The 21,045-nt window shown below is 40.9% G+C and overlaps 1 protein-coding gene across 3 annotated transcripts in view; it reads left to right on the forward strand.

Moving 5' to 3' along the window:
* DYNC2H1 (dynein cytoplasmic 2 heavy chain 1) overlaps window positions 1-21,045 on the forward strand; it is a 384,528-nt gene that overhangs the window by 132,602 nt on the left and 230,881 nt on the right. For all 3 annotated transcript variants that reach the window (XM_037889977.2, XM_043529611.1, XM_043529618.1), the window contains 7 exons: window positions 594-715; window positions 2,645-2,731; window positions 7,348-7,474; window positions 13,576-13,717; window positions 15,265-15,374; window positions 17,958-18,056; window positions 20,351-20,474. In XM_037889977.2, coding sequence (XP_037745905.1) covers window positions 594-715; window positions 2,645-2,731; window positions 7,348-7,474; window positions 13,576-13,717; window positions 15,265-15,374; window positions 17,958-18,056; window positions 20,351-20,474 — 811 coding nt within the window. The remainder of the gene's footprint in view (window positions 1-593; window positions 716-2,644; window positions 2,732-7,347; window positions 7,475-13,575; window positions 13,718-15,264; window positions 15,375-17,957; window positions 18,057-20,350; window positions 20,475-21,045) is intronic.

Consider the following 21,045-nt stretch of genomic DNA (forward strand, 5'->3'; position numbering starts at 1 on the left):
TTAAAGTGCCACCAATCTGGTTCCATTTTGGTTTAGGTGGAGCCCATCGTTCCTGTATAGTCTCCCCCTTTCCCCAAAAGTTTTGCCAGTTCTTAATAAATCTAAACCCCTCTTCCCTGCACCATCGTCTCATCCACGCATTGAGACCCTGCAGTTCTGCTTGTTTAAGTGGCCCTGCATGTGAAACTGAAAGCATTTCAGAGAATGTTATCATGAAGGTTCTAGCTTTCAATCTCTTACCTAGCAGCCTAAATTTGGCTTCCAGGTCTCTCTCCTATCCTTCCTTATGTCATTGGTACCTACATGTACATCGACCACCGTCTCCTCCCCAGCGCTATACATGTGTCTATCTAGATGTCTCGAGAGATCCGCAACCTTCGCACCAGGCAGGCAAGTCACTATGTGGTTCTCTTGGTCATCGCGAACCCAGCTATGTTTCTAATGATCGAATCCCCCATAACTATTACCTGTCTCTTCCTAATAATTGGAGTTCCCTCCCCTGGAGAGTTATCTTCAAAGTCCACTATGCAGTTTCTCTTGTGTTTGAAATTCAGTAAGGACCTTTTTATAATTTGTATTGATTTTTTTTTCAGAATGCTAAACGAGCTAGTACTGCAGCTGCTCCACTTGCAGCTTGGGTTAAGGCCAATGTCCAGTATTCCTATGTCTTGGAACGAATTCAGCCTCTGGAAAAAGAACAGTCAGGATTGGAAGCGTGAGTAAGATGCATTTTACTCTGCAATTGTTCCGCATTCCAAAGATACCTGTAGTGTTATTAATTAAATATTTTTTAAAAGTGATACTGTACAGTGATAAGAATAGGAGTACTTGTGGCACCTTAGAGACTAACCAATTTATTTGAGCATAAGCTTTCGTGAGCTACCGCTAGCTCACGAAAGCTTATGCTCAAATAAATTGGTTAGTCTCTAAGGTGCCACAAGTACTCCTTTTCTTTTTGCGAATACAGATTAACACGGCTGTTACTCTGAAACCTGTACAGTGATAGTACATAACTTTGCACAACTTTGCCCAAAAGCGCATGCTGGTTCAATAGCAAAATGATGACAGCAGTTATATATATATATAACAAATGGAAAGATGGGGAAATAGATTATGTATAAATTAGAAGTTATGAAGTGCAGAAAATTGATAAGGGAAGTGAAAGACACCAGGGAAAAATCCATTGCTGACAAGGCAAGGAAAATAAGGAGTTTTTAAAGTATATTAGGAACTAAATAATTTCTATCCATGGTATAGGTCCGTATCATAGCTGGAGATGCCAAAACTGTTAATAGTGATGAAGAAAAGGCAGAAGTGTTCAATAAATGTTTCTGTTCAGTACTTGGGAGGAATCAGGATGATGTATTAATATCACATGAGGATGATGAAGTACTTCCCAATCCATTAGTAACTAGGGACGCTGTTAAACATTATCTACTAGGGATAAATGCTTTTAAATCAGCAGGCGTGGATAACCTGCAACCAGGGGTTTTAAAAGAGTTGGCTGAAGAGATCTCTGGCCTGCTGATGTTAATTTGTAATAAATCTTGGAATACTGGGGAAATTCCAGAAGACTGGAATAATGCTTATATTGTGCCACTATTCAGAAAGGCCAGGTGGAGTGATCTGTGTAATTATAGGCTGTTTAGCCTGACATCAATCCTGGACAAAATAACGGAAAAGCTGATATAGGATTCAATTGATAAAGAATTAAAGGATAAGAATATAATTAATGCCACTTAACATGTTTTTTTTTTGCTTTGTTTTGGAAAATAGGGCTTGTGAAACAAACATGAATTCATTTTTTGATCAGATTACAAGTTTGTTTGATAAAGATAACTGAGTAGATGTAATATACTTAGATGTTTATAAGGCATTTGACTTAATGTACAACATTCTGATAAAAAAATTTGCACTATACAATATTGGTAAAGCCTGTGTTAAATGGCTTTACAGCTAGACAGCTGACAGAACTCAAAAAGTAATTTTTAATGGGAAATCATCATAGTATGGGAATGTTTGTAAGGGGGTTCTGCAGGGATTGGTACTATGCCCAATGTTATTCAACATTTTCATCAATGATCTAGAAGTAAATATAAAATAACGGCTTATAAAATTTGTGGAAGACAAAGACTGGCAGAATGTTAAATAATGATGACAGAAAAGTCATACAGAGTGATCTGGATAACTTGGTAATCTAAGACCATTCAAACAAAATGTGTCTTCGTGGAGTCAAATGCAAAGTTATACTTCTAGGAACAAGGAATGCAGCCCATGCCTACAGAATGGAGAACTGTATTCTGGAAAGCAGTGACTCTGAAAAGTATTTAGTGATCATACTGGACAAACAGCTCAATATAACCTCCCAGTGTGATGCTATGACAAAAAGGGCTACTGTGATCCTTGGATATATAAAAAGGGGAGTAGTGAGTGGGAAGGTGATTTTACCGCTGTCTGTGGCGTTGGTCAGACTGATACTGGAATACTGCATATAGTTCTGGTGTCCATATTTTAAAAATTATGTATAAAATGGCGGGATAAAAAGGCTGGATAAAATGCCTTAAAATATTTTTTATTGTTTTTGCTTTTTGGTTGGTATGAATCTGAATCTATATCAATAATAAAGTAGAAAATTATTTTTCAGTAACCTAAAGAAAACTGAAGACAGAAAACAGAAACTAGAAGATCTGCTTAACTCTGTTGGTCAAAAAGTATCAGAATTAAAAGATAAGTACGTTGATTTTGCTTACATGTCTTTTGAATGGTTTTCATAATAATTTTGTTGACTGATTTTAATATTTTAATTCTACTTTAACAGAAGAGGCTTCACTGCAAAAATACGGTTGCGTTGATTAGTCCTTATTCTTGAAATGTCTAGAGATGTCTCCCTGAGGCTTACGAAAAGTTCAGATAGAAGCTGTTTGTTGTCCTCTGTCTAAAAGAGGACAACTAGTTTTCTTTCATTTGGTTTTAATCCACTGCTCTATTTTTCTGCAGCCCATTGTCTCCTATGATTCTGGACATGTGCCTTGCTCTCCTCTCCCTGCAGCTCAAGAGGCAGACTAGCATTTTGTGGCCACAAATTCTGGTCCGCCCCCCCCCGCCCCCAGCACCTGTTTGCTGCCAGTTTTCTCTTCCTCTGCAGCAGCAGACAGTGGCAATTTCTTTTGTTTCTGCCCTTTCTCCTTCTATTTTAACTTTTCCTCCTCCTCCCTGGGTTGGTTAACAACTTGGGGTTTAACGCTCCTTGAGCCTCTGCTGCAGCATCTCTCTGCTGGCTCCTCTTCCCCTCAGAGGTATAGCCAAGCAGCCAAGAAAGCACTGGATCAAAACCAAGTGTGTATGCCTACATTGTAGTAAAACATCTTGCAGAGTCCCAGAGCGTGGGCACAAGCCTGAGCCCAAATGTCTATCCATCGATTTTATAGCTCTGCAGCTCGAATCCGAGTCAGCTAACATGGGCCAGTCACAGCTGTTTAATTACAGTGTGGACATACTCTATATATGAGGCAGCCTTCCCAGGATCAACAGCTGTAGAGTTTTGCCCAGTCTGCACCCAGCCTTCCAGTCCTAACTCAATTAGGTCTGGGGGCTGCAGGTCAGACAGGCAGGTTGGGTCCTGTACTCACAGCTGCAACTCCAATGGAGGGAAAATGGTCCAGGAACCCCAGTGCAAAGCAGGAAGGGGCTCCAGAAGTGAGGAGGACCCTGACCACTTGACTCACAATAAAACCTAGGGGACCTCTTCAAAACAAAGAGGGGAGGCTTGCGGGGCCACAGGTCCCCTCCCCCTCAAGTCTTAAGGTGGATCCTGAGCAGCTTGGGAAAAGAAGCTGGGCTTCTGGTCAGCCGTCCTTTCTCATAAGCCAACCAGGAGAGCTCTGACAAAGACTCTGCACCCCATCTCCCAGGGGGAATGGGACCCACTGGGGGAGGACTGTGAGGCAGACCTCCCTAAAATGCTCTAGGTCCTAAGAAAGGCAAGTCACAAAAGTCCTCACCAAAGCCACAGCAGCATTTCTGCACTCCCAAAGCAAGCTAAAACTGTTAAAAAAATCTGAAAAGGCTAAAAAGGGAAAGAAAAAGCACAAAAAAATCCTGGAGATATGAGTCCTCTGACTCCTCTTTCTGCTGTCTCCACTGAGGAAGGTGAGCTGTCTGCCTCTGAAATCTAAGCAGGTACCAAAGAGTAAGCCTCATAGTAAATGTCTCCCCTCAAAATCCTCCCTTGAGGCTGCAGTACCCCTTTGCTTCTTCTTCAAGCAAGTGATTAGGGATGAGTGGAACAAGTCTGTTCTTGAGCGTTGGCCTTTCATTTATCCACTAAGACTTGTTCTTTAGTAGCTGTCACATCCGCCTGGTGAGTATTGGAGCTGGCAGCCTTACTGCATGTTCCATAAGGACAAGCTGGTACTCAGGACACCAGAATCCCTTCATTCTGAGGTAAATTCCTCCTTCCACACACCCCAAGAAGTTGTGCTTCCTTCATTTGGTCAAAGCCACAAAATCCAACAGAAAAGCTGTGGCACACCTTAGAAGTCAGAAGAGCATGGAAAATCTATCTCAAACACACAGAATCCACAAGAAAATTGGGCTCCTTATTTGTGTCCTTCCAGCCAAACTGCCAGAACCTCAAGGTTTCCAAGTCCTCCATCACTAGACGGATTAAACTATGTATTGTGGAAGCCTACAAATTATCAGAGGCTCCTGTCCCAGAAGGGATTGAGGTAGAACGAGCAAGTGCGTCCACTTCAGAAATTTGCAAAGCAGTTATTTGGTCTACAGCTAGCACCTTCATTACTGAGCCACACGCCGTGCCCTGTTTGCTTTTGCTTGCTGTCAGATGAGTTATTCCCAAAATGTAAAATTTGCATAATATTATTAACAAACATTCTAGAGAGAAAAAATAACTATGTACATTAGACCAAAGAAGACAGTCATACGGTAACTATTCATTTCTGCTGAGGAATGATCTCATGAGAGTGACCCCTGAAGAAGTGGTGTGGGGTGATAGAAACTAATATAGATAGAAGGGAATATCCCAGATCCATTGTGCTTGGGACCCACTGATCTGATGTGATGTGAGTCCAAGCACTAAGGAAGTGGGATGGATGATTGGCAAAGGTATGGGTAGGAACAAATTAATCTGCAAGCAGTGGTATGCTGCCCTCAAAGCCTGTCAAAGTGCATGTTTAGAGTTAGCCGTTGGTCAAATGGATCCTGCTGTCGCATGTGCTGAGGGGCGGTGGTCGCCTCCTGTAATTCCTGCTCGTTTTTCTCAGAGGGTCTTGGGGACAAGGTATTAAGCTCTAATATTTGTGAGCCTGCTGGGGGCTGGAATTGCTTTCTTCTTATTGTTGGTGTATAAATTTCAAGGGACTTCAGTGTTTCCCTGGCATCTTTTAGGCTATGCAGCCTATTGTCCATCTTTTTCTGAGAAAAGGGAATGGCAAATCCTGGATGGTCTGCTGTACTTCAGGAGGGAGACCAGAAGGTTGGAGCCACAAACACCTCCTCATAGAAATAGCAGATACCATGGAGCAAGCTGCTCAGTCCGCAGTGTCCAGCCTGTCCTGAAGAGCTGTCCTTGGCGTAAGCTTCAGAGACAGGAGAGCAACCTAGAAATCCATAATTGTGGGAGAAGTTAGCAGAAAGGAAATTTATTAGTAAGAAATTTTTCATTATTGGGACCAACCAGTGACAGTACCTCCCTTTCTTCTTTGTAGCATCCCATCAGGTACTGTTATACCACAGTGGCATAGAATGGCCTTTTTTTCTCATCTACGGTGGAATTCCTTTATTCAAATTCATTTTTAACCAAACCTTTTATTGTTGTACCCACAATACCCAAAATTGTGGTACCCAAAATTGTGCACACAGCTCCAAGCGTAACTATCACCATGCAAAGAGGGAGAGGGAAATATCTGATGTAAGGGCTTTTATGAACATAGTTCCTTCATTAGAAAAAAGGAAAAATGATGCTATTTATATCCCGTTACGATAAGAAATACATTGAAGCCTCACTAATCTGGATGTTACTAAACCCCACTACATCATTTGCACAAAAATATTGGTGATTTCTCCCAACTACTTAGCACAGATTTAAAACTAGATGATTCAGTGACGTCTCTTATTTTACAAATAAGTTGTGTATTATTTTTTCCAAAATATACTGCATTGCATTTACTAGCATATTTGGATGTATAGTTAGCACATATGATGCAGTTAAATGAACACCTACATTTTGTGAAGTATTAACCTTGATTTTTGATTGGAGTTTGGTTTCTTTTTTCATTAGTAATTCACAAAATTCAGTGTTTTGCACTGTAGTGGAGTCACCAGTGTGAGTTAGCAAGATTCTACTCTGTAGGGTTATTCACTGAAATTTACCAAAGAGAATTCCTTTATAAAGGTATTGTAAAGTGTATTTCAGCAGAAAATATATACAGTGTTACTTATAAAAGTCATGGCAAAATTATACAACTTTTCAATCCATATTTCAAAGTGTATGCAGTTCCCATATGAGATATTTCTTAGCCAAAATAGTTAATTTGTGTCCGTAGCATTTCTTACAAGTTTTAAGGAGATTAGAGAAGCCTGTTACCTGCCAAGACTTGACTTCAATATTTTGCCGTTTCCCCTGTTATGTTTGATGCTATTACTAATATGTACAGAAATTCAGAGAGCTGGCATTTCCTACCCCTTAGAGTGGCGCCAATCCAATACCCACCGAAGTCAATGGAAAATCTCTCATGGCCTAGTGGGCATTGAATCAGGCTTAAAATCATAAACTGATCAAGTCAGGTATCAACTGTTAAGTAAAGGAGGAAATGATTTGCATATATTATGTTATATAGTGTGTTTACTGTATCTGCAAATGTCAACTATGTACGTTGGGGAAAATCTGACGCCTCTCCCATTCAGATGCAGAAGGGCTGAAATACAGTTCTGTTCTTCAGAGATGTAAGAGCAGGATTCCAGGAGTTTGTGTAGGGATACACAACTTCTGTGTGATGTGGAGTCCAACTCTGTGGGTGCTGCCTGCCTGCTGTCACATAAGGGAGTTGGGCTGGGGCCAGTGCATCTACCACTGCCTGGATCCACCTACCATCAAACTTTTTGGAGTAGGGTTTGCTCTGTAGTCGGGGGTGGAGGATTCTTTCCCTCTGTCTGAACAGTTATCCAGTTTAGTTATTGGGGCTGGGCATTTAGATCAGGATTTGAGGGATTAATTATTTCAAAACTTAAACAAAACCTTCCATTTTTTAAAAGAGCCTTTCAATTTGACTTTAAAAATGTATACCAATTGGTTCTTGACAATAATTTAAAAGTATAGTTTTTTTACAGATTCCAGAGTAGAACAGCTGAAGCAGCTAAACTTGAAGCAGAAGTAGTTAAAGCACAAGAAACACTCAAAGCTGCAGAGATACTGATTAATCAACTTGATAGGGAACATAAGAGATGGAACACACAGGTTTGTTGCAGAAACTTTAATAAAATAGATGCTACTGTTTAAAAACTTGATTTAATACTTCATATTCTCTTTTTTTGAAGGCAATTGTTTGATCATACAATGTGTTTATGGAATATAAATTACATGGCACTCTATTGCAGCTCCTGAATGTTTATTCCATTATATTTAAAAGCTGTTGTCACCACTCAAAAGCTTTATTTTAAAATTCTTCTGAAGCTTTCTCCTATTCCATTATTTAGCTTTTCTTTGCAGATAAGGTCTGAATGTGCACAAAATGCATTATTTAATTAATACAATAAAATGTATTATAATTTCTCTGATGTAAAACTGTTTTGAGTCTCAGCAGTCACGTGACTGTTTTATGGCCAGGATTATCAAAAATGTCTAGTGAGTTTGGGTGCCCAATTTTGAGACATCTTGAACAGGCTTGATTTTTCAGAAATCTCTCAAAATGAGCTTTTATGTGTCTCAGATTGGGAACTCAGAAATTGAGGCACCCAAAATCATGCATTACTTATGAAATCTTGGCATATGTGATTTATCACAGTTTGGTAACTAGTGACACTGGGGGGGGAAAAAAAGAATATTTTTCTCTCAAGCCATCCCTGCTAATCCTCATTTAAGGATTTCTTTTCTCTAGAATCGTGAAGCTGCAACTAGCTTCTTTGGAGATGCCCCATCGGCTACACTAAGCAGAAACTGGGCGCTGAAGAGAATCTAGCCCCCAAAGTGATCCTCTGGCTTTTCTACTCATGAAAATGTCACACTTCTATAGTTGTTGGAGTGACTGCAATTGTCCATTCCACCGTAGGCATGTGTATGTGGCTTATGCACAGTTGTCAGAAATTTTTCCCTTGTCAGTACTTGTCGGGGAAGTGTGAGCTCCCTCCGGTGCCTGGTGCCACGGCACACAAGTATGAAGGGCTGCACTGCCCCGACCCACCACAGTTCTTTCCTATCACTAGTGATGGTTGTTGTTGGAGCGATGATCTTTGTTTCTTCATATTTTCCTTCCCTTAGTGTAAATAGTAGCTGTGCATTAGTTTTTAGTCTTGTATGGTATATCTATAAATAGTTATAGGGTTAAGTTTTGAATGAGCTATCTTTTTAGTGTGGAGTTACCGGTGCCTAGTTGGACACCGGGTGTGATACTGCACTGATGCCCTGTTTTCCTGGCTTCAGGGCCTGTTGTTCATATAACAGATCTATGCCAGTGAGTGACCCACATCCCAGCTGCCTTAAGTGGCTGGGAGAGGTGCATGTCAGTGGCAAACGTCGCATTTGTAGAGGGTTCAAATCCCATTTGAAAAGGGTACAGGGTTGCCAGGCTCAGGTACCTACTCATGGAGTCTGCACTTTGTCCTCCATCAGAACTCTCCTGCTCTGAATGGGTACAGAGCACATCCAAGTCTGTTAGGAGTGCTTCCTCCCATTCTGACAGAGTCCTCAGGCAGATCTACATCGCTGGTGCCTAAGAAGAGACTGCATAAGTCTCCTAAGGACTTGGTACCAGGACGCTCGAAGAGGAAGGCACTGAGTGTTCACAAGGTCTCAGTGGGACGTTCCAAACAGTCATACCCCCAAAAGCAATCTGTGAGCCAGCAGGGATTGCTGATTCTGGAACCCAAGAAGGGCCTGTTGAGAATAATCCCTGAAGGCTTGGCAGCCCTTTCCAATGCCATCGACATCCAAGGGTTTTGAGGCAACCAGAGAGTTGCTTAACTTGTTGGTACTGGTTTCTCCCATGATTCAGGAACCTTGCATGGAACAGATATTGGAACCCACACTCCTGTGGACCCAGAGCACTACTCGGTACTGGCCACTTCTACTCTTGCAGCCCTATTGCATCTAGAGGCAAGCCAGGAATGATTTCGCTGGTACCCACTTCTCCAGGCTTGGAACCCTTTGCCCCTCATATCAACAGGTTCAGCACCCCCATGGTCAGAAGAAATGGACTCTACATCAGATTCGGAAGTTGGATCCTTTGTGTTCTAACCTGAGCATGCCCAACAGCCCTAGTGGGGTGCCTGTCTGCTGTGGTACCATTCACAGCCTCAGCATTCTAAGAGTTAGTGGCCTACACAGAGCTGGATACCACCTCCATACCAATGGCCCTTCTGGACCCCTTGGGGCTTCCCTCCACATTCCAGAGCCTCTCTGCTCCCTTCCTGCACCTCTGCATCAGCCAGGTGCTGGGAACATCTACAGGAGAGTCACCATCTTTGTTCCCTCGGTACTGGGATTAGTACTGTGCAGACAGAGCTGCATGCTGGGGACCCTCTGTAGAGGAGTTGGAGGAGGGACCACCTCAACAACCTTTAGCCTCTTCTTATAGATTCATAGATATTAAGGTCAGAAGGGACCATTATGATAATCTAGTCTGACCCCCTGCACAATGCAGGCCACCGAATCTCACCCACCCACTCCTGCAATAAACCTCTCACCTATGTCTGAGCTATTGAAGTCCTCAAATCATGGTTTAAAGACTTCAAAGTGCAGAGAATCCTCTAGCAAGTGACCCGTGCCCCATGCTGCAGAGGAAGGCGAAAAACCCTCAGGGCCTCTTCCAATCTGCCACGGAGGAAAATTCCTTCCCAACCCCAAATATGGCGATCAGCTGAACCCTGAGCATGTGGGCAAGATTCACCAGCCAGATACCCAGGAAAGAATTCTCTGTAGTCACTCAGATCCCACCCCATCTAACATCCCATCACAGACCATTGGGCTTATTTACCATGAATAGTTAAAGATCAATTAATTGCCAAAATCATGGTATCCCATCATACCTTCTCCTCCATAAACTTAACGAGTTTAATCTTGAAGCCAGGTAGGTCTTTTGCCCCCACTGCTTCCCTTGGAAGGCTGTTCCAGAACTTCACTCCTCTGATGGTTAGAAACCTTCATCTAATTTCAAGTCGAAACTTCCTGATGGCCAGTTTATATCCATTTGTTCTTGTGTCCACATTGGTACTGAGCTTAAATAATTCCTCTCCCTCTCTGGTATTTATCCCTCTGATATATTTATAGAGAGCAATCATATCTCCCCTCAGCCTTCTTTTGGTTAAGCTAAACAAGCCAAGCTCCTTGAGTCTCCTTTCATAAGACAGGTTTTCCATTCCTCGGATCATCCTAGTAGCCCTTCTCTGTACCTGTTCCAGTTTGAATTCATCCTTCTTAAACATGGGAGACCAGAACTGCACACAGTATTCCAGATGAGGTCTCACCAGTGCCTTGTATAATGGTACTAACACCTCCTTATCTCTACTGGAAATATCTTGCCTGATGCATCCCAAGACCGCATTAGCTTTTTTCATGGCCATATCACATTGGTGGCTCATAGTCATCCCCCTTCTTTGTTTCCCAATGAGGCAGTAGTGGCTGAGTCTACCTCCCTACCTCTTGATGGCTTTAGAGCTATCAAGACTTGTTGCAACTCTAGATATCCAGTCAGAAGAGGTACAAGAAAGGTCACACGGGCTTGTGGACATTTTAGCATCTGCAGGACCCTCTAGGGTAGCTCTTCCTGTAAATGAAGCTATTCTGGAGCCTGTCAGGATTTTATGGAAGACTCCTTTTACTCTGCCTCTGCCTTTGCCAAAAGGGTGGAGAAGAGATATTATGTCCATTCACAGGGATTCAAGCACTCTTACAGACACCCTCTTCCAGTCTCTCTTGTGGTCATGACTGCCAAAGGCAAGGACACCAGGCCTCTACTCCAAAGGGAAAGGAAAAAAAAAACTAGATCTGTTTGTCCAGAAATTTTATTCCACGGGAGATTTACAGCTCAGGATTGCGAACCAGCAAGCTCTGCTGGGTTGTTATGACTTCAGCCTGTGGGGTAATATCCTGAAATTCAAAGACCAGATTCCTGATGTGACAAAGCAGGAGTTCTCTGCTTTGGTGGAGGAAGGCAAATTAGTTGTCAGAATAACATTGCTGGTGAGCCTGGATGTGACAGATTCCGCAGCTCGAGCTATTGCCTCTGCCATCACGATGTGATGTTCATCTTGGCTGCAGGAGTCACGCCTCCCCCCAGAGGTGCAACAAACAATTCAAGACCTCCCATTGGAAGACCTCTCGCTGTTTTCCAGTAAAACTTGATGAGAGGCTTCAGAGCCTTAAGGATTCAAGGACGGCCCTTAAGTCTCTGGGGATCTATAAACTGGTGGCAAAAAGAAAGCCATTCCTTCCACAGCATTCCCAACAGTGTCAGCCATTCTTGCTGCATTCCCAGGATTTGTCCAAAAAGAGGGGCAGGGTTGCAAGATTCATCCTTCTCCTCCATCCTTCTCTTCAGCTGCCAACTCTTCTAGGCAACCTGGATCATCTAGCAGTCACTTTGACCCACTGGTTGAGAGCAGTGTACCATTCCCCACTGTGTCATCTTTCCCGACCCCTATTATTGCCAGCCACCTATCCTGCTTCCTACGTGCTTGGACCCGCATCAGAGGGGCCTTAAGCATAGTAGAACAGGCATACACCCTTATTTCTACTCCCCCTTCCTACTTCTCTTCAGGGACCATTCTCACGGGAGCATACTACTTCAGGAGGTTCAGTCTCTCCTTGTGGGGGCCATACAGGACGTTCCCATGTCATTCAGAGGGAAGGGATTTTATTCCCACTACTTCCTAATCCCAAAGGCAAAGGGGGGAAGGGGATTTTCAGGCCTATTTTAGATCTGAAATTCCAAATGGTCACTCTAGTGTCTATTATCAGTTCCTTAGACCCAGGGACTGGTATGCTGTTCTTGACTTAAAAGATGCTTGTTTTCATGTGGGAATTCACCAGAGCCACTGAAAAATTCTCAGGTTCATGGTAAATGGATTCCACTACAAATTCTCAATGCTGCCTTTCAGACTATCAGCAGCGCTTTTCGTTTTCACAAAAATGTATGGCTTTTGTAGTACCATTCCTGTGAAAGTCAGGACTCCATGTATTTCCTTACCTGGATGACTGGCAAGTCAGAAGCCGATCCAGGTTTCAGGTATTCTCCAGCCACTATTTAATCCACTTTTGACATGCTAGGACTACTAATTAATACAGAGAAGTCCATCCTGTCTCCTGTTCAAATAATAGAATTCGTTAAAGCAGTCCTGGACTCTACAAAGGCCAGGGCTTTCCTACCACAGAAGATGTTCCAAACAATGTGACTCATTGCTCTAGATATAAAGGTGCATCCTAACATCACAGTTTGGAAATGTCTCAAACTTCTAGGATACATGGGAGTGTACACCTATGTGGTGCAGCATGCTAAGACTGCATCTACATCTACATCAGACATCTACATGGTTGGATAGCCTCACATTGGATCTAGATTGGGGAGCTCACTTATGTCACCTTCAGACTCAGGCCCTTTGGACTCCTCAGGATCTGAGTCTCCATATAAATATCACGGAGCTATGAGCCATCCATCTGGCTTGTATGGCATTCCTTCCACACATCAGGGAGTGGAACTTATTGGTGTTCATGGACAACACAGCATTTATGCTTTTATGTAAACAAGCAAGGAGGGGCCCAATCCACAAAGTTATGACAGGAGGCAAACCTTCTGTGGAATTTCTGCAACACCAGTTTCATCAACCTGAAAGCTGCTTACCTTCCAGGAGCTCAGAACACTCTGGCAGATTGCCTGAGCAGATTGTTTGCAGGCCACCATGTGTGGTGTCTTCGACTGGACGTTTCCAGGTCCAGTTTCCAGGGGTGGGGAACTCCACAAGTGGACCTGTTAGCAACAAGAGAAAACAAAAAATGTCGTCTTTTTTTATTCCTGGTCAAGAGGCCTTTTGTATATCCTCCCTCCAGTTGCATTCCTGCCCAAAGTCTTACCCAAAGTAAAACAAGCCTCTACAAATTCCTTCTCCTCCAGTAGAACTCCCACTCAAACTCTGGTTGTATTTGTTTATGCTACCGATTGACCAATGTTGCACCTCTTAATAAAGTGGTGGCTCACTGGGCCAGGTTGATGGTGTCTTACGTGGCTTTTCTGGCTCGAGTACTAAGTCTGGATATTTGTAGGGTGGCAAGCTGGTCATCATTCCATACATTTGTCTCTGACGGTGCCATCTGTCATGAATCCGCTATATACCTTTTTTTTTTTAAAGGTTTCAGAGATCACAGATGAACTAACTACTCTGCCTAAAAGAGCTCAGTTGGCTGCTGCTTTTATTACTTACCTTTCTGCTGCTCAAGAGGATCAGCGAAAAATTAGTTTGGATGAATGGACAAAATCAGCTGGTCTTGAAAGTACGTATTTTGTTTTCTTTGACATGAAGACAAGTGAGAGATATTGTTAATTTTACAAAGTGAGAGATATTGATAATTCTAATGCATATTTTTGTTTATAGTTTTTGGAAATTCATAATGCTTTGACAGATTAATAACTGCTTTCATATTGGAAAAAATAATCCCAACTGTACATACAAAATAATGGGATCTAAATTAGTTATTACCACTCAAGAAAGAGATCTTGGAATCATCGTTGATAATTCTTTGGAAATATCTCATGCTCAGTGTGCAGCTTCATTAAAAAAAGCTAATAGAATGTTAAAAACCATTAAGAAAGGGACAGATAATAAGACAGAAAATGTCATCATGCCACTATATAAATCCATGATTTGCCCACACCTTGAATACCAGGTGCAGTTCTGGTAGCCCCATTAAAATATATATATATATATATATATATATATATATATATATATATATATATATATATATATATTAGAATTGGAAAAGAAGCCAAGAAGGGCAACAATGATTAGGGGTATGAACCAGCTTCCATATGAGGAGAGAGTAAAAAGACAGGGACTGTTCATCTTAGAAAAGAGGAGACTAAGGGGGGATATGATCAAGGTCTTTAAAATCATGAACGGTATGGAGAAAGTGAATAGAAATTATTTACTCCTTCACATAACACAAGAACTAGGGGTCAGCTGATGAAATTAATAGGCAGCAGGTTTAAAAGAAACAAAAGGAAGTACTTTTTCACACAATGCACAGTCAACCTGTAGAATTCGTTGCCATGGGATGCTGTGAAGGCCAAAGGTATAACTGGATTCAGGAAAGAAGTAAGTAAGTTAATGGAGAATAGGTCCATCAAAAACTATTAGCCATGCTCTGGATGTCACTAAACTTGCAACTTCCAGAAGCTGGTACTGAGTGATGGGATGGATCAGTCAAAATTGCCTTGTTCTGTTTATTTCCTCTGAAGCATCTGGCACTGTCCATTGTCAGAGACAGGATACTTGGCTAGATCGACCATTGATCTGACCCAGTATGGACGTTCTTACGTTCTTATGTATGTTAGCTACATGTAGGCACAACTTTGGCAATCATCAGTGATCTCAGTTTGCTATCCCTGGATGGGAAAGTGCCAAAAATTAATTCTTCTTCCAGGTGTATATCTTCCCAAGAATTCACAACAACATAAACCTGAACAGACTGTAACGTCTTTTGATTGCATATAGGCACACAATCGCTGCAGAGAAATAAATCGTGGAAAGTATAGATCCTCTTACTTGTGGAATATTGTTAATTTGCCTATCCCAGAAATGAGGGATCATCTGATGGCAATCATTTTTTTATCCTTTATGTATTAATAACACTCTCCTATAACATCAGAGATATAGCAAATATCAGTAATTTAAAAAAAACAATTATGAAGGAAATATACAGAACTGTATTGTATACAGCAGAATCTCTTGTGACTGGGGACATATAATACAAACAGAATATAAATGTCAGCACAGGTACATGGTATATAATTAACAAATCCATCTTTAATTTGCCAGAATTTGATATGAGGCGGTTTCTGTGCACAGAGAGTGAACAACTAATTTGGAAAAGTGAAGGTTTACCCTCAGATGACCTTTCAATAGAAAATGCTCTTGTGATCTTGCAGGTAAACAGTTCTGAATTTTTTGTTTCTTTTCTTGGAGACATTTTCTCTGTAACTGGTTGAAGCACGTTGTTTTTCTGGGTTCTTTGATAACCTCATTCAATCTTTATTATCTTGTTAGTACTCCTGAAGGCACAAACATTACAGAAATAAAATATTTATGCTACTTGTTTATATATACAATTCTGATTTGTCTAAAATGAAAGGAACAAAACTGTTCCATCATCTATGCATTTTGCTTTTTTGCTTTTATCATTTTAATCTGAAAATCCAAAAGGAAAGGCCCTCTGTCCATCAAATTAGGCCAAACGTGAGTTATCTTTAGCGTTATTACAAACTTTTGAGAATTATCCACTGTGTTGTAAATGTGCATTTTTGTCGTTTTGATTGCCAAGAAATATAAAAAATGGCCACATCCTGCAAACACTTTTATAGATTTATAAATTCATAATTTTAAGGCCAGAAGGGACAATTAGATTATCTAGTATGAGATGTATGACATAGAATTTCACCCAGTTACTCCTGTATTGAGCCCAATAACTTGTGCTTGACTAAAGCATATCTTCTAAAAAGGTATTTGTTCTTGATTTGAGGACTTGAAGACATCTAGAAAAGGAGAATTCTCCACTTCTTTTGGTAGTTCCAGTGGTTAATCAACCTCACTATTTAAAAAAAAAAATCTGTGCCTTATTTCAAATTTGCCTTTGTTTTGCTTTAACTTCCAGCCATCAATTCTTGTTATGCCTTTTCCCACTAGGTTAAAGAACCTCCTAGTACCTGTTATTTTCTTCCTATGAAGGTATTTTTACACTGTCAACATGTCACATCTCAGTATTCTTTTTGATCATATTTACAGAGTAAGCTCTTTAAGCCTCTAAAGGTAGGTTTTTTTCTGGCCCTCAAATAATTTTTTGGCTTTTCTCTGTACCTCTCCAGTTTTTCAACATAATTTTTTAAAAATGTGGACACCAGAACTCTACAGAGTATTTCAGCAGAGGTAAAATCACGTTGCTGCTCTTAATTACTGCTCCCCTCTTTATACATCCAAGGATCACATTAGCGATGTTTGGCACAGCATCATACTGCTAGCTCATGTTGACTTGTTTTTCCACTCTGACTCCTGTTTTTTCTCAGAGTTGCTGCTTTTTCAATCACTGTTTTCTAGGGTAGTCTCTCACATATTATCTCTCATGTGTTGAGGTTACTATAGTGAGTAGTTTCATCCCCTTTAAAGCAATGTGCATTTCTGCCTCTACAATTGAAATTATGACTGGCTGTTTTGTAGGCCAAGTAACCGTGGCAAATCTTGCTACTTCACCTTCCTACCTGCACCAAGGTCCATTTTCAATCTGGCCCTTTGTTTTTAAGATGATATACAGGAGCCGAGTATTCTTTACCTCACCAAGGCAGAATCCCTGTCTCCCTTTCTTGTTAATTTGTCTCCTTCAAACTCCACATTTCTCACTACATCAGACCCCAAAGTGGGATGTAGACAGACAGCCTCATACTGAAGACTTGATTTTATACAAACATGTTACTGGCAATATGCTAGATTCTTTCCTCCTGTAATACTGTCTAAAACAGACCAGTCTACGAAAAGAAGAGTTCTTTGAGCTGGTTGAAATGGGGCTGGTCATGACTTTTTGAAGACAAGAGTCCAAACCTGGCTGTACCTCTCAGCAGCCACAAACTCTCTTTCCACTTAGCACAACAGCGCTCTTTGAATGGTCACTGTATACTTAGGAAATGACCAGCAATTAAGGTGTTGAACACTTAAGTATAAGACAATGTAGCAAGGGTTAAAATCTCAGTGTTTGGAACATATCCCATACATCTGTTTGCAGCTTTCTAGCATGGCAGACCTGGTCATAATATACATTCTAGCTTACTAATAGCTAACACAGCTTGATACCATTCTTATACAGATAATGAAGTATGGTTTTCCATTGGGGCACCAGCTATTAGTTAAATGAGTTTTTATTAAAAGGAAAGCCTACCACATCATTAATATAAAGGTTATAATGTGATGATGACCTAGTGGTACTAATTATAATACAGAATACTACACATAATAGCATCTGCAGAATTGTGACACTGGTTTTCTTTGTGACTATAGGCAAACAACTATCTTTACCTATTTCCTTGTCTGTAAAATTACCATAATAATACTCCTTTGTAAAGTACCCTCAGATGTACAGATGAAAAGTGCTATATTTTTGTCAGAGGGAGAAGAAAACTGTGGGGCTGAAAGGAGAAGACACAAGGCACAAGTGGTGGTAGTCGTGGATGTAGATGACAATATAGTAATAGTTCAGAGAGAGATGGAGCAGATGTGTTGAACTTCAGTGGACCCAACATCTGGGAATATAATTGTATTACAAAATATTAGTCTTCTTTCTGCCAGAATCAATCGCTGTGGTTCTGTTATTAGGCTGCCTCCTTTGATCAAGCAGTTCAGTAATAACAACAGCTGTTGAAATTTTTGACTCTTCAGTGTTATTTATATTTTTTGGAAATGAAGAAATTTGTTAATTTCATATTTTCTTCCTAAAACCAGATGGTAGCACATAATAATTTTTTTTTCAGAGTCGAATTTGTCCCTTTTTGATCGATCCTTCTTCAAGGGCTACAGAATGGTTGAAGACACATTTGAAAGAATCTCGCTTGGAAGTGATTAACCAACAGGTCCAGTATTTACTCTTAATCCTAGATCTTAAGTTCTGGCTGGGCTCTGCTGGCCCCAGGACCTCAAGTGTGGGTTGAGGGGAAGTGTGATGGTATTCACTGATGATGGAGCCAGGTTCTTGGAATTATATCATTTCACACAATGTTCTAGGAAGAAATAACTACATGTGCTGGCTCACTCTTTCTAAAACTACTGGGAAGCCCTTTAACTATATATGTTGTACCAAAAAATTATGTAAAATTGGCAAATTCAATTCACGTTTTACATACTTTTAACATTAAAAAGTTTACCTGTTTTTACAAATTTGGTGCTCTAATTTTAAAAATAAAATTATTGGTATTTACAGTTTTAATAGCGATGATAGGTTGACTTGAGTAGCAGAGACATCAGATTATTTAAAATTATAGGGCCAGATCCTTTACCCTGTCACCTGCTTTATATTCCTTCCACACAGAATGATTTCATAGCAGCAAGTTCTTATGATGAACTTTTCTCATGCTCTTTTAATTTTTTTTAAATAAAGATAAGGTACTTTGGGACCACATCCAAAATTTTTGACTAAGTAGTCTCAGACTTTAATTTGAATTAATCTCTTCTTTACTAAAGATTTTCCAAAGTCCTGTGATTTACCAGAAAAAGCCATGTTTCATAGCTTAGATGTAAAAAAGGCTATTGGTTGTTACCATGAAGAACTACTTACTGTAAGGCCCCGTGGGTCTAGAACTGAGACCTGTAGATCTACTAGGCTGCTGACATCGCTATGCTGCCACACAGCAACAGCTGTAATCAGCACGTGCTCCACTGCTCATGACCTGCTGTGGACATAAACCATGGATAGTATTGCCTTAAGGGGTCTGACAGGCAGCAACCTCATTGCTCCCGATGGGCTCTTCACCTGATATAAACACAATGGGCATTCCAGGAATGTCCAGGCAACAGTGTGGATCTCCTCTAGCTTTCATGACCATTCCTGTTCCTTGCTCTTGAGCTCCTGGCTTTGACCTTGGCTCGATTTGGACTTCGCCTTCGAACCGGACCCTGAAACCTGACTCAGACTCTGAACCTTGGTATTGACCCTGTCCTGAAACCTGACTATGAACTCCTGCACTGCTCGCAGCCTCTGGTTTGACTCAGTTCTGACCCTGTGCCCTGACTGTCCTTGCTAGGATCCTGAGAACTATACTTGAAAGCCGTTTTGTGGTGTGGGAGAGAGAACCAAAGACCTTGCTATTTTAGGGCAGAAACTATCTAAGCTTCACCAGATTGTGTGTGCAAGAAAGACTCAGGGTCCATTCTCCTAGAGTAGTAACAGCTTCTACAGTTTGTCTTTCCAATATGTCTGAAGATGAAATTGGAAAGGTAGCATGTCAAGTCTATGTCACTCTTCCATTATTCTTATTCTGAGACATGAGCAGATGCTCATTTTGGGAGAGCAGTGCTTGTTTTCTTGAATAGGTAGTACCTCCACTATTCAACAGTGTCAATGTCTGCTGGACTGCTACAGTGGAGAGCCACAGACGCAACTTCACAAAGGAGAAAAGAAGATTACATAATAGTTATTCCCAAATACACTGCTTCTCTGCTTTTGACTATTAATAATGTTTCCTGGTTGTGAGCTGGTGTATTGATGCAACCAAACTGCTTTTGGCCAGATGGAGCATTGCCTCAGAGTTTGCTCCCTCTGGTGGGGCAGTCAGTCAGTTCCTGTTGCCTGAGTCCCCTTGGGGTATGTGGGTTTTCCCCTTATACTTGGTTGGGTCAGCTGGTCCTAGTGCTTAGGGCGTTTGGAAACTCCTTCAGTTCTTAAGTCTCTCAGGGGTTGGTAGGAGAAGGCAGGCCTGCTCACTCCACTGGGTTCCAAGTCAGGGCCCTTAAGCCTGTCTGGCTGCAGTACCTGAATTAACCCCTTGATTGCTGGGCCTGCATGGGGTATATACCCCTGACACTGGCAGTAGAGAGGTACCAAAATATAGTTAAGTGAAGATGTGTTTTGTGCTCTTGGTTGCAGATCACTTGATCTGATGTCCCTGGCATATCAGTTTTACTGCTTTAAATTCTTCAGTGACTTGCTTGGCAGGACATGCTATTCCTAGAATGCGAATATGAAGAGACAAATATATTTAATGTATAACAGTTACGGGTAACTACAATACTTTTTTGACAAAAGAATCTTACGGTGTGCATCCTTAAAGAGATATAGATTCTTTGCATAATTTTTAGTATTTGCACAATTGACTAAGAAATATATTAAGAAACTAAATAAATTAATAGGCATTAATTTTTATTTACACAGGATGCTAGCTTCATTACTGCTCTTGAGCTGGCAGTGAGATTTGGGAAAACACTTATTCTACAGGAGATGGATGGAGTAGAGCCAGTTCTTTATCCGCTGTTAAGAAAAGATCTTGTTGCTCAAGGTAAGTGCCTGACAGTTTGAGGGAGAGCTGTTTTAGATACCTGTGAATTAAATCAATGTACCTAGTACAGAATCTAATTTTTAACTTACTACTTTATAGAAACATTAATGTTGGTTAGGATCTTGCTCTTTTATGTTTACCTTCCACGACTCATGTAATGTGTGATCTGTGTTGGAAATATTTAAGTATAGTTAAAGTTCTCTCAAATAGGATAAAACAAGACACATTGAATCATTCTAAAGTTTAAGTTGATTTCCGAGTCATACTTTGAAGCACATGCTTTTGTTTGGGATCTCTAACCCTTACAGAGTCCAAAAATTAAGTGCCTTAACCTAGGCACTTAATCAGCTGGAAATCAGCTTTTTAGATTGTTAGTATTGCTGTTTCTTTTTAATTTTATTAGATAACTGCAGAAAAAGAGAAACATCAAAATGAGGATGGAGCAGGAAAATAGTTATCCACAGGCTGTGAGGTCCAGTGAGCTGATGGGATAAAGTGCAAGAAAAACTGATATACATAGTATATTCAGGAATCAGAGTAACAGCCGTGTTAGTCTGTATTCGCAAAAAGA

The sequence above is a fragment of the Chelonia mydas genome, chromosome 1 (assembly GCF_015237465.2).
Source record: "Chelonia mydas isolate rCheMyd1 chromosome 1, rCheMyd1.pri.v2, whole genome shotgun sequence".
NCBI classification, from domain to species: Eukaryota; Metazoa; Chordata; order Testudines; family Cheloniidae; genus Chelonia; species Chelonia mydas.